The sequence below is a fragment of the Oreochromis aureus genome, linkage group 3 (genome assembly GCF_013358895.1).
Source record: "Oreochromis aureus strain Israel breed Guangdong linkage group 3, ZZ_aureus, whole genome shotgun sequence".
Classification (NCBI taxonomy): domain Eukaryota; kingdom Metazoa; phylum Chordata; class Actinopteri; order Cichliformes; family Cichlidae; genus Oreochromis; species Oreochromis aureus.
In genome coordinates this window covers 22,347,323-22,360,156 of record NC_052944.1, presented here as the reverse complement: position 1 = coordinate 22,360,156, position 12,834 = coordinate 22,347,323, and the positions used below count along the sequence as shown (strand labels likewise).

The window sequence follows — 12,834 nt, the reverse complement described above, 5'->3', positions numbered from 1 at the left end:
AATGTGGTGCTGTGCATTATGGTCAAACATCTCCTCTTTGTCCAAAGAACACAGAAGTTTTGTGGTTTGTTTAGATGCAACTTTATAAACCTGAACTATGCTGCCATGTTCTTTTAAGAGAAAAGGGACATCCTCCATCGAACCTGCAAACAAGCCATGCTTGTTAAGACTTTTTCTAAATGTGCTTTCATGAACTTTAACATTTAACATGCTAATTGAGGCCTGTAGAGTCTGACATTTAGCCCTTGAATGTTTCCACTTGTAAATAATCTAATAATCTCTCACTCCAGAATGATGGACTTCAAATTGTTTGGAAATGTCTTTATAACCCTTCCCAGAATGATGGGCAGCAACAATTGCTTCATTAAGATCGTTTCTGCTTAGCATCGAGTTAACACACAACTGATAGCTTCAGACCAGCAAACTTCAAGACTTCTGTTTTACCTTTTAATGCTCACACTTGCCGATGATGAGTTGGTCAAGTGCATTTGATTAGCAGCACATGGCTGCTGCTTAACTATAACTAAACTACTTCCTATGAAAGCAGTAAGACTTAGTTTTCTGGCTTTTTAAATAAATAAAGACACTTCGTGAGTTGTTCTTCATCAAAGATTGTATGCACCCAATCTTAGAGCCTTCATTCAAGTCCTGATAATCTATAGAGGATGTACTTTTTTTCAGAAGTTTAAAAAAAACAGTGACTTTATCCAACTATTACAGCTGTTTACTTTTAGATGTCAGGGTTCACTACATTTTATTTTTGTTAATTTCAGCAATTCATCATCGCAGCTACATTTATCCTATCAGTTATTGCTGCTGTTTAATTTTAACTATCAAGCTTGAGTAAATTTTGTAATTTACAAATTACTTGTACTCAAAAGCAATGATGCTAAAGTGTTACTTTTACTAGCTTATCTAGAGTTCACTACATTTAGCTGTCACTTACTTTCAGCAAACTACTTAAACTAATTATTCATGACTTTTTGCTAACAGCATCATTCATTTTTGACTATTACAGTATACTTTACCTTTCCCAAGAAGTCTGAAGCCTACAAACTTCTTTATAACAAGAAAAGCAGAGCTGGGGTAGTCCAAGGAGCTCCACTCCAACACCTGCTCAAGAATCTTCTCACTGTGGTGCAACGGTCGCTCTGTTAAAAAAAATACATGAATTAATTAATTAATAATAATTTAGCAAAGATGGTAGGGATCTGAAGACAAACTAAAGTGGTCATAAAAGTCAACAACCTGGTCTTTTGTGTTCTGTGATCTCACACGAATTATAAACACACAAAACAAAACCACATCATAAAATCCATGACAAACTCCAGTTAGCCAAATACCAAAATTATGTTGTTTTCCCCCCCAGTTTCATCACAGAACAGATTAAATTATCTACAGCATATCAGGGCCTGATTATAAAAACACACTCATGTGCAAAATAGACCTATTATCTCCTCCTAATTGGCGAACAGGGTACACGCTATCAGCCAAAAAAAGGAAGATAATTTGTGTACCACCACCCCTGCTCCGATGCTTCCATCTCTACACTCCCCTGTTTTTCATAACCAAAGGAGGTTTTTCAAAAATAAATGAATAAATAAATAAATAAAGGAGGAAGGAAAAAAAAGAGCCACAATGCCATAACCTATTCATAACAGTGGGCTTATCTTCTCCCTGGAATCTCTGCAGGCCCAGGCCATGGAATTAGTTCCTCATTTCCCCACAAATATTAGCTCCCCTTTTCTGCTTATTGTCCTCGATAACAGTGTTTATCGGTAGCTATATTCCAAAATGGCTAATTAACGCACTTCCCCTCCCTCCTTTATGCTTTTATGAGCAAAACCTGTCACGCTACCGCCTTCGAAATCGCTTAACTATTTACTGTTCCACAGACGTATTGTTTTGGCATAGAAAATATGCTGAACCTTCAGCAAATATATTCAGCATTCAACACACCTTCATTTTTAGAAGAGGACGGCTCGTCCTCTGTAACTTTGTGAGGAGGAAAACAAACACAAGAGTGAGGCGTAAACTTTCAGTGAACTGCTCAGTGAGGTGCACGGGGGAGCGCAAGCTAAGCAACTTCGCGACAAAGCTCAACTTCGTCTGTAGGCCCCCCGCCCCGTTCTTGACGTATACCGCGTTCTGATCAAATGCAGCATGTGTAGTGCGTGAGGTGGCCTCAGTGCATATTAATGCAGGATGAGGTGGGTCATCTTTCTAGGTTGATCATGCAGGAAAGATGAAGGCAATTTATGACGTATGACGGTAAGGATGATTAATTAATGTGCATATCAAACTGACGATGCTTGGCTAATTCCCCTGCGTGCTGCCGCGTTCGCAGGCGCTGGTTCATTAGAGATCGCATAATCTCTCACGAGGTCCTCGGATAAGAGGAAGTGTGATCTTTGTATGTGCCCCTAAATGGAAACGGCCACTTGAAAGGTGATGCAATGTTAATTGGACCGACGGAGAACGTGACGGCAGAAAAGTTTAGAGTGAAACTTTCATTTCATTTATAACGCAAGTTCACATTTTACTCAAAAAATTTGGAGGTCACAGAGAAAAAGTGTCCTTTAGTTGTAATGCAGCAGGTGTATAAAAGTTTTATTCATAGTAGTCTGGAGTCAAAGCCAAATGATAGCACTGAGGAATGAAAGCAGAAGCTGGGTTAAAAGAAAAAGATGGGAAATTGCATATGATAATAACATCCATAGCATGTGTAAATTACCTCGTGACATTAACCGACGTTAATGTCAAAGGCAAAAGTCTTCACAAAGATCAGTGCACATAAAAACTTCTGTCTTTGTGAATGTAGCATTTCAGTTAAAGAATAAATGACCTTTTCATCCCAACAAAAAGTATTTATTGCTAAAGAGGTGTTTCTTCAGTATTAGTTTATTTCCTCCAGATGGATTCTAAGAAGTCGCAATTAGTGAAGATTGTTGTTGCACAAGCTTGGATAGTCTGAGGGAAAGAGCTACATGTTATATTTAAAAGCTGATTAAAGTAACATAAAAGTTATAGTGCAGTGAGGTTCAATAGTTAGAGACATATTATACTCATTTCCAGCTGAATGCTTTCATTCTTGGGCTCTGCTGGGCCTTGATACAGCACCTCAGATTGTCTATAATTTAAATCAAGCAAAACAAGAAACAGACATAAAATCTGATGATTGGCTAATTTCCCAGTGTGCTCGGTTGTGTAAGTAGGTAGTGACTTCTAAAGATATTACTCATGCCCACACCATGTCTGTATACTGTGCTACATGTGTTGCACATAGTGACAAACTATGTGACTGCACCATTTACAAATCACAGCAAACCTCAATATATTTGCTGACAGCACCCAAACCAAACCAACCAAGACTAAAAAATAAAATAAAAACTCAAAGTGACTTGTAAATAAGGCAGCAAATAAAAATACCTTCAAGTAAGTCGAGGACAAAAAAGCTTGCTTCCTGGGCTCACTTCACAGGAAAAATAAACTTATGACTCATGACTTTGACACATTAGAGTGAAAAATAACAAAAAAGGACAATCTTCTCACTAGGAAAGGCTGTCTCTCAATCACAAGGCAACCAGTCTCCAAACAGTCTCCAAATAAGAGCAACTTGTCTGGGATGTGTCTGTACAACAGGGAAACAGGAAACTGACAACTTGACCCCCTTTAGTCCCAAACTAACAGCAGACTTATTCTGTCTTGTTACTTTTTTATTGCATTCTTCATGCAACGAAGCTGGTTAATAAATGAGAGCTGACTGCAAGTGATTGCAGAGCTAGTCCCCGTCTTTAACACAACAAGATAGCACAAGATCACAAGTTCATTGCACACGATCACAATAATTTTAGCTGTGCCCCAGTTTGCAAACACCGTTTCCCGTAGTGTGCCTTTAGCATCACTCTGATGCATTTTCTGGCTTTCTTCCTGTTAAAATGGAGTTTTTCCTTCCTACTGTCGCCAAGTGCTTGCTCATAGGGGGTTGTTTGACTGTTGAGGTTTTCTCTGTATTATTACAGGGGCTCTAACTTACAATATAAAGCACCTCGAGGCGTCCTATAAATGAAACTGAAATAAATTGAAATTTTTGACCAGACTTTTCTATCCATATTATCACATTGCAATGCCTAAGATAAAGTCCTTATAAAAGCACTGATATATTCAAACTCCTGTGAGTTTTTTGTGGAAATACTCAAACATTTCTAAGAAGGATGTTTAGTGGTTAGTAACCTGACATACCTAGCTCTCCATTTTCAATGACTTCAAAGGTGGTCCAAAAGTCGTCAGCGTTAACGGCGACGTTCCTCATATTCAGTGTCGTTTCTGCAAGCTCAGTGGGCCGCATGCTGGGGGAGACCTACCATAAATGCATAAAGGGAAACGATCACACAAAGTAAGCAAACTATGCATATAAAAGCTTAGATCATAAGCTCTGTGGATCAGTCTCGGTGCCTTCAACCATCTTTGTCTTGAAAGAGCCTTTCACTGCTTAACGTGCACCATTTATTACACAAATATCCCACTCAGTTATGTACACAGTGCACAGATTACATAGTTGACTCTTTATGAACGGCACTGAACTAAGGAAACGCGCCACTTTGCTCCACAGAGACAAATGAAGAATTAATGTTAAACTGCGCTGCATGGTGCTGCTCTGTAACCCTGTGCACCCTTGGAGCCCTGCTGTCACCCTGTTAAAAAAACAAAAACAATTTAAAAAACCGCCCCTAACTTGCACAGGCCTATCTGTCTCATAAAATGCAGTTACTCAAACAACTAAATCAAACGTCTCTTGATTAGTTCGTATGTGCGGTACTCTCATCAGGTAAAACCACGGACGTCTCGGCCCAATTCTATCATCCACCCTTGCCTCTCAGTCTTTCCACCCTCATCCTTTCTCCAGTTTCACCTGCCTCCATCCCCTTCCCCATCTTTTTTCACCTCACTACCAGGACCTTTGGGAAAGCAGGTGCACATACACACACAAATACACACCAGGAGCAGTACGGATATCCACGCTCTCACCTTGATTAAGCAGCATTTCTCTGGCTCTCTCTTCTCCAGGTACACCTCAAAGATCAAGTCCCCAGCCGGAGCAAACTGAGGAGGGACAAACAGAGGCAAAAAGAGTCACATCAGCTGAATCCCAACATCGATGAAGCACGATTAATTGGAATCATTTTCTTCTAAATTTCTGCTCCTGTGTGGCATGAATCTAAATAGAGAGAAAGGCGAGAAATGGTTGGAGGATTTTCGAAAAAGCAAAGGTCGTTTTCAGAGCCGGAGGCAAACAGAATCCTGGTAGCGCTAATGGAATGCAAAACCCGGCTAAATAAAGAGAACATGTGTGAGACAGGCGCGCTCGGAAAGGTGGGAGAGAAAGACGAATGTTTCACCTACACCGAAACCGAAATGCTTTCCTCAGGTGTTAACTTTAAGTGCGCTGTCAGTTTAAAAATATTTTGAAGAAGCACCTAAAGATATTTTCATGTGTTATTATGGCAATGGAGAAAAAAAACACAAGTGCAAGAATGAACCCAGCAGAGAGAGAGATGGGTTTTCAGCCACTGTCTTTTTTTGTATCCTCTGAGTCTTGTGCGAGTGAAATACCACCACACAAAAGAGAAGGAAATATGTTTATTCAGGGTAAAAGCCTTTACAAAATGCTGCTGTTTGTGAAGTGAAACCTGACATTTTTAAATCATAATGCTATGTGTTCATTCACCTACTGTTTTTTTTTTTTTTTTGTATACATTTATTTGAAAATGTAGGTGGTTTTACAGGCAGATATTTACTCACATTTTAGCATTTTTACATTTCTGCTGGTATTCTTATACAGCATATACAGTGATATCTATTCCCATGGCATACATCTGAACACTGAACAGAACCGTTCTCGCTTGCTGTCATTGTTTCCAATATTTCCAATCTTGACACAGCTGAGATTACACTAATCTCCAGCTGTTCTGTTCTTGGGTCCTACTTGATTGGTTTTGAATGATTCCCAGTTCAAAAATATTTATCTTATACTGGGCCTCAGTGCAGCCCATCAATTCATAAACAGCATTTACAATTTAAGGCTACCCTGCATTTATACCAAGCCTCGTGTGATTGGCTATGCCTTACAAACAAAGTTTTAAAAAGCAGGTTTGTGGGGCTTCTGTCAGTTAAGAACAAGAAAATGAGGCTATAATTAACACAAGCTCATCAAAACTAGATGATTAAAGTTTGTAAAAATGTTACCTAGTCTGATGAGTCTTGATTTCTGCATTGCTGCAAATTTCAGATAGTAGGGTCAGAATTTGCCATAAACAAAATGACTTATACCTGCCGTATACCAATGGTTCAGGCTACTGTTGGCATAATGTTGTGGGGGTTGTTTTCTTTGGGTCCCTTAATCCAAACTCCACAAATTGAGAAAACTTGGAACAGTGGTGAACAGTGTTGGTCAAGTTGCTTGAAAAAAGTAATTAGTTAGACTAAGTAATTAGTCTGTCAGTGGGCCCCAGGGTGGCTGTGGCTACAATGTAGCTTGCCATCACCAGTGTGTGAATGTGTGGATGACTGAATGTGTAAAGCGCTTTGGGGTCCTTAGGGACAAGTAAAGCGCTATACAAATACAGGCCATTTACCATTTAGCATTTAGTTACTAAGTTACTTTTTAAAAACAAGATACACAACCTAAATACATAAACAAAGCAATAGATCTTTCAGCCCAATTCTATTTTTATGCATAATCCATCATATAAAATTGAATCAAATGGGAAGCCTCTTTTTAAAATTGCTTAATGAGTTTTAATCTTTTAATTTTATGCCCATTGCATCAAGCAAAAATTAAATTATAGGCAACAGTCGTTGACTTGAAGAAATTTGTTTAACATTTAAACCTATTTTCTGCATATTCCAGCATATAAAATAAAATTATTTTTTGTGCTTACACTCGCTCTTTCACATAGATGCAAGTAATACACAGCAAAAAATAAATAAAATCAAAGATTCAGCAGCACTAAGTCCAGTCGCTCTTAAATCTATTTTCACGTTTAGCAGGAGTGGAGCAGGCAGAGGTTTGCCCGGTGCCATAGCGGTCATGTCAGTGGGAGGATCCGGAGGTTTCTCTGTGAATTTCACATTCCTGTGGCGGCATGCTTGGTGCTTGCTCAGATTTGAAGTTTAATTTTTCCCTGTAGAAAGAAGTTTTCTTCCCAGACTGTACAGCGGACACTAACGTTTTTGTCAACTAAACCTTAAAGTAATGTCAGTACGTCCACGCTTTAAACGCTGCATGGTCGTACTCTCTCCAACACTCCATATTATCCACTGTCGATCTACACACATCTGTTGTTGCCACGGACATCGCACGTGCTTACGTCATTGTCATGAGACACTCTCACAAACAAAATCGTGACGGTTTAGTAACGCAGTAACGCAGCGTGCTTACGGGAAAATAACAGGAATCTAATTACTTTTTTTGCAATAGTAATCCCTTACATTACTCGTTACTTGAAAAAAGTAATCAGTTTACAGTAACATGTTACTAATGCGTTACTGCCCATCTCTGGTGGTGAACCTTCCCAGGAGGGACCAACCAACCAAAAATACTCCAAGAGCATCAATGGCTCATCCAGGAGGTCACAAAAGAACCCAGAACATCTGAAGAACTGCAGGCCTCACTTGTCTCAGTTAAGGTCGGACTTCATGATTAAACCATAACAAAGAGACTGGGCAAAAATGGCATCCACTGGAAAGTTCCAAGAAGAAAACCACTGCTGACCATAAAGAACACATCTCAAAAAACATCTTGATGATCCCCGAGACTTCTGGGAAATATTCTCTGGACTGACGAGACAATAGCTGATCTTGTTGGAAGGCTTGATTCCTGCTACATCTGGAGTAAAACTACCAGGAAATCCATGTACAATTCATGCCTTGAAGCTCAAGAGCACTTGGGTTATGCAGCAGGACAATAATCCAAACACACTATCAGTCGACCTCTGAATCGCCTAAAAAAACGAAAGTTCAGGAGTGGCCTAGTCAAAGTGTGGACTTAAATCTGTTTGAGATGCTTTGGTATGACCTTAAACAGCCTGTTCATGATGAAAAATCCTCCAATGTGTCTGAATTAAAGTAATTCTGCAGAGAAGAGTGGGCCAAAATTCCTCCACAGCGATGTGAAAGACTCACTGCCAGTTATCACAAACGCTTGATTACAGTTCTTGCTGCCAAGGGTGGCACAACCAGTTATTAGGTTTAGGGGGCAATTATTTTTTCCACACAAGACCAGGTAGAGTTGGATAGTTTTTCTCCCTTAATAAATAAAATCATCATTTAAAAACTGAATTTTGTGTTTACTCGGGTTGTTTTTGTGTAATATTAAAATTTGATTGATGATCTGAAACATGCATGTTTCAGAAATAATCCCCGTAACTCTCACTTTCATTTTTCACTTGCAGAAACACAAAGAGAAGAAGAGAGGTTTCTAATTCAATGTAAGCTATGCAAAATAACAAAAGAGTTTTAAAATCTGCCCGACATCAAAGAGGTCAAATTCCAAGTAATGTCTCGCTTGTCGGTACAAATCACAGCACCTTTCTCCAAGTGCTGGAGCTTTAATCCTCTGCTCATCAAATTAAAAAGTGACGGTGTGAAAAACTAGAAAAGTTAAGTGAAAACGTGAAAATGAATTTATTTCTTTGAGGTACAGGGTCATAGCTGTAGCACCTAATCTGGATTTCTGGGAGTCCAGCGGGAGCAGTAATCTGTCTCTAGAGAATTAACAACTAAGTGGGCACGACAAGGGTTCTCTTTCTTAGATATCTTGAAATTACAGTTACTTTTCTTTTGTCATTTTAATGTGCAGGTGAACTGAGGTCCATTATTGGCTTTGTGCTGGGAGAACTATCGCATGATAAGAGGGAGGAAGCCACTTCTTACTCCTGTGGCCCTCAAATGACACAAAAATTACAGTCATTCAAACCAATGGAGCTAAAGCTGTAATTGTGAAAATGTCACACACAGATATGGGGCCATCTTGCTTTCCTCCTTCCCCTTCGTTGTTGTGTATTGGGAGTAATACCGGGACCACTTTACAAACATTACAGCTGTGGGCTGCAAGATAATTAAGGGGGAAAAAAACATGCTGATTACTGTAGAGAAAAGAAAAGGGAAGTTTTAAATGTTTTAAAGGGTTTTAAGGAGATTATGGAGTAAAGAAGGAAGCCGTTTCTAATCTCTCCAACCAAAGCCATCCTCGGCCTGGCTGTAAATGCAAGCATCGATTTTTCAAGTGGCACTTCGAATTTAAAAGGCATGACAATGTCTCGCACCTCATTATATCACTGATTTACTCACTCCCTAAGTCGAACTATACTATCCACTTGCTGGGTGTCTTCTTGCTATTCTTCCTTGAAGATGAAACAGATGAGGTCAGAACCTTCACCTGGAGGGCCCCGAGTCCTGTGAGACAATCGTCTCTTGGTTTTCAAGTGCAAACCCAAGAGCCATTTGTCCTGCAAAGCTTCTTATTCATACTTCAGCTTCTGCCTAGACTACACAGTCGTTCAGTTTCCTTCCCTAAATGCCTGCAAGTATCTGTGTGACGTCAGGTCGGCCACATTAAAAGTCGAACCAGTGAGGAAGTCCTGGTAGATAACAGTAACCCTCAATGCCAGTCGACACCAGATGATACCACTCCTATGAATAAACTAGGAGGAGAATGACCAGACTGCTTTGAGCTGATAGGAAGGAAACAACAACTCGGATAAAAACTTGTTGCAATTAAGGTATGCAGAAGAGCATCTCTGAATACGTTGAAGCAGCAGAAGACCACACACTCCTATCAGCTAAGAACACTGCCATACCACCAAACGGATTAGTGCATACAGAAAAAACAATCTTCTTTAGACTACAGCCATGCTGGCTGACACTGTTTAAAGCTTTTTATGATGAACTGACATGAAAACTGGCATCAACACCCCAGTCAGTTTGGTGATTTCTCTTTCCCCCAATACTTCAGTAACTATATTCCATTAGATTCAGTTGTACGTTATACTTTAGTGCTAATTAACAAAGGTCAGCAGGCTCTTATGAAAGGTTTTTGTGAAATCTACTCCTGTGTCTCAGGAGCTTTATTTAGCTGCTTCTCTTTATAAAGGTTTGCTCGACTTTGCAGAGATGGAAGCAGCACCCACCCGTTCAGGATAAAATTAATTCGCACATTCTTGAGTTTGTTGATTAATTCCACTCCAGAGGAATCTATAGACTGAATGTTGATGGTTTTTATAATAATGCAACATTATCCCTGAAACAGTTGCTGTTTAGAAAAAAAAGGATGAATGATGCAATTAATAGAGTGCATTTAATAGAGTTCTGCCCTTTTTGTAACAACCCAGAGCTGAAAAGCAGCTTTTACCATTTTCAGATAGCCTATTGAAAAAAAATGCAACTGAAGTACTGATTTTTACATGATGGCTTATGTAAAGCTGAGCCACACAGCACTATAAATACACCCCATGCATACATAACCACAAGGGTGGCATTTATCTGTGGGTGGGAAATCTCATCTTTACCAACTTTTTCCATATTTCTAGAAGTGGAGTGCAACTGGAAGGTGATTCTGCATAACAAAGATCAATATTATGGACATTTCAGTTTACTGCTTTAAACTTTTCACCTTCGTATCAGGCGCAGACCGACTTCAATTGCTCTTTAGCTTTTGCTCCACGGCCTCAGCAGACACAGTCTGGCAGTGGCCTTTACAGCAAAGCCAGCGAGTGATCATAAACGATCAAACCGAGTCAGTAAAACGAGATGGTTAATGTAACATTAAATGACTTTAAGCAAAGTTTAACTTTGCTAAAATTTCAAATCATCCCTAAAATAAACATACCTATTATCTCTACAGAGAAATGTTCTCCACGCTGACTTGTAATTACACTAAATAATTGCTCTTAATGAAAAAACTAATAACTTTCCTATTTTGAGACCTCCGAATTCACATCCAAAATCAAAACGTCATCCCAATTTTCACCTCCGACGGCTTTCTAATAGCACTTGCTTTCCACTGAGTAACTCTTTTGCCCCAGAGCAGCCGACGTTGTTGTGAAACCCTACGGACAAGGCTGAGGAAGGAAGGCAGGGGCAGAAAGGAGCGCTCATAAACAACTTATTTCAGATTTCAACAACAGCAGCGGCATGTGATTTCATCTTTTTTTTTCCTCCGCAGTTATCTGAACCAAATGTTTTTCTCGGCTGAGGCATCCAGGCATAAAGTACCTGCTGTAAAGGTTAACAGGAACAAAGCCCTTTTTCCTCACCCGCCTGCTCCTGCCTCTCCCTTCATTTCTGCCAGAAAAACAGGAAACCTGTTCAAACGAATCCCACATTTGAGAGTCCCTGACGCACGCAGGCAAATCAATGCACACACACACTGAACACCCATTTGTGATTTCCATTCGGGTTCTGCGGGTCGACCTACTGTCGTGTCCTTCTTGTCGTTCCAGCGTGTGATGAAGCTATTCTCTCTCTCCATCTGTTGCACCTGGTCTTCACTGACCTGTTGGAAACATCACAAAACACACACACACACAAACACACGTCAATTCAGACTGAGCCAGAGAAAAGTTTCTAATCAGGTAAACTGCACTTGAGAAACATCACCTTGCTTGATAGAATCCTGCAGCTATTTATGATGGTCATATTAATTTCAGCGCTCAAATGCGATACGTGGAAGAGCAGATTAAACCTGGGAAAGAGTGAGCTGCTCAGCTAACACTTCTAAAACCTCATTTTGAAAGAGAAAGTTGGCTGCGATGAGTGCTCGACACGGAATACTCTCTTCTTTCATAAAGCTCTGTGTGGGAAATGACTTTTTTTTTCTCCAATCCCGCTTTTTTTAAACATCATTATCATTTTCAGAGAACAATTTCCTTTGTTGGAGTTATACGAGTCGCAGCGAAGATTCGGGTTGAAAAAAAATATCCAAACAAACTTGGAAACTTATCGTGTGTGTGTGTGTGTGTGTGTGTGTGTGTGTGTGTGTGTGTTTAGGCCTGATAATGGGCCCCGTCGACGGACGCCACCACAGAACTGGTGCTTTAATTGGCGAAGCGTCTCACTCGTTTTATGGTCACACTGAGCATATTCGGCGCTATTGGGCTCATGATTGGTTGGGCTTAATGGCTATTTGTCATGCGAATGATGGCGTCTCCAACCGATTTGGAGTGAATGAACCTCCTTTTGCGTTAGAAAAAGAGGGATCCGGGCGGTCCGAAGGGAATTAACAGTCAGTCGGTGCTGCGTATCCCATAAGCCAGGCGGCTCTCCAAGGGTAACATTGATCCTGAGCTCCCCCCTCCCCTTTCCCATCCACACATCAGCAAAGTCAAGCCTGTTGTGGAGATTTGGCAACAACACTTCAGCTCCCCAGATGGTTGTAAGTAAGAGAGTGTAAATAAAGTCATGCCTGCAGCTTGGTTTAGATATGCAATATGGTAATATCCGGATACTTTGTTTTGTTTTTTTTACTCAGCCATTGATTGTCTACACATTCACTACAGCTTCTATCCTGTGTTACAGGATGAATGATAAACACGTCTGACACTGACTGTGTGAAACATGACAGCGTTCACAGAATAAGATCTATATTTTTCCGACTCTTCACCAAGTTTTCAAATGAAGGCCAGATTTTTATCCTTTAAAAACAAAGAAAACACCATGCTGCCTTCACGGTGTGGAGAATTCCCAAGATATAGGAATATCATGGGAATACACCCAGTTGGCAACCAGTTGAGTGAAGTGCCTTTCTGCAAAGAGAGGCGCCACACATGAGTTACA

The 12,834-nt window shown here is 40.1% G+C and overlaps 1 protein-coding gene across 4 annotated transcripts in view; it reads right to left on the bottom strand.

The window, feature by feature from the left end:
* Nucleotides 1–12,834, bottom strand: part of zmp:0000000660 (arf-GAP with Rho-GAP domain, ANK repeat and PH domain-containing protein 2) — a 161,897-nt gene that overhangs the window by 15,298 nt on the left and 133,765 nt on the right. For all 4 annotated transcript variants that reach the window (XM_039609635.1, XM_039609634.1, XM_031749355.2 and 1 more), the window contains exons 24-27: nt 11,477–11,554; nt 5,029–5,103; nt 4,243–4,360; nt 1,029–1,151 (exon numbers count right to left, since the gene is read on the bottom strand). In XM_039609635.1, coding sequence (XP_039465569.1) covers nt 1,029–1,151; nt 4,243–4,360; nt 5,029–5,103; nt 11,477–11,554 — 394 coding nt within the window. The remainder of the gene's footprint in view (nt 1–1,028; nt 1,152–4,242; nt 4,361–5,028; nt 5,104–11,476; nt 11,555–12,834) is intronic.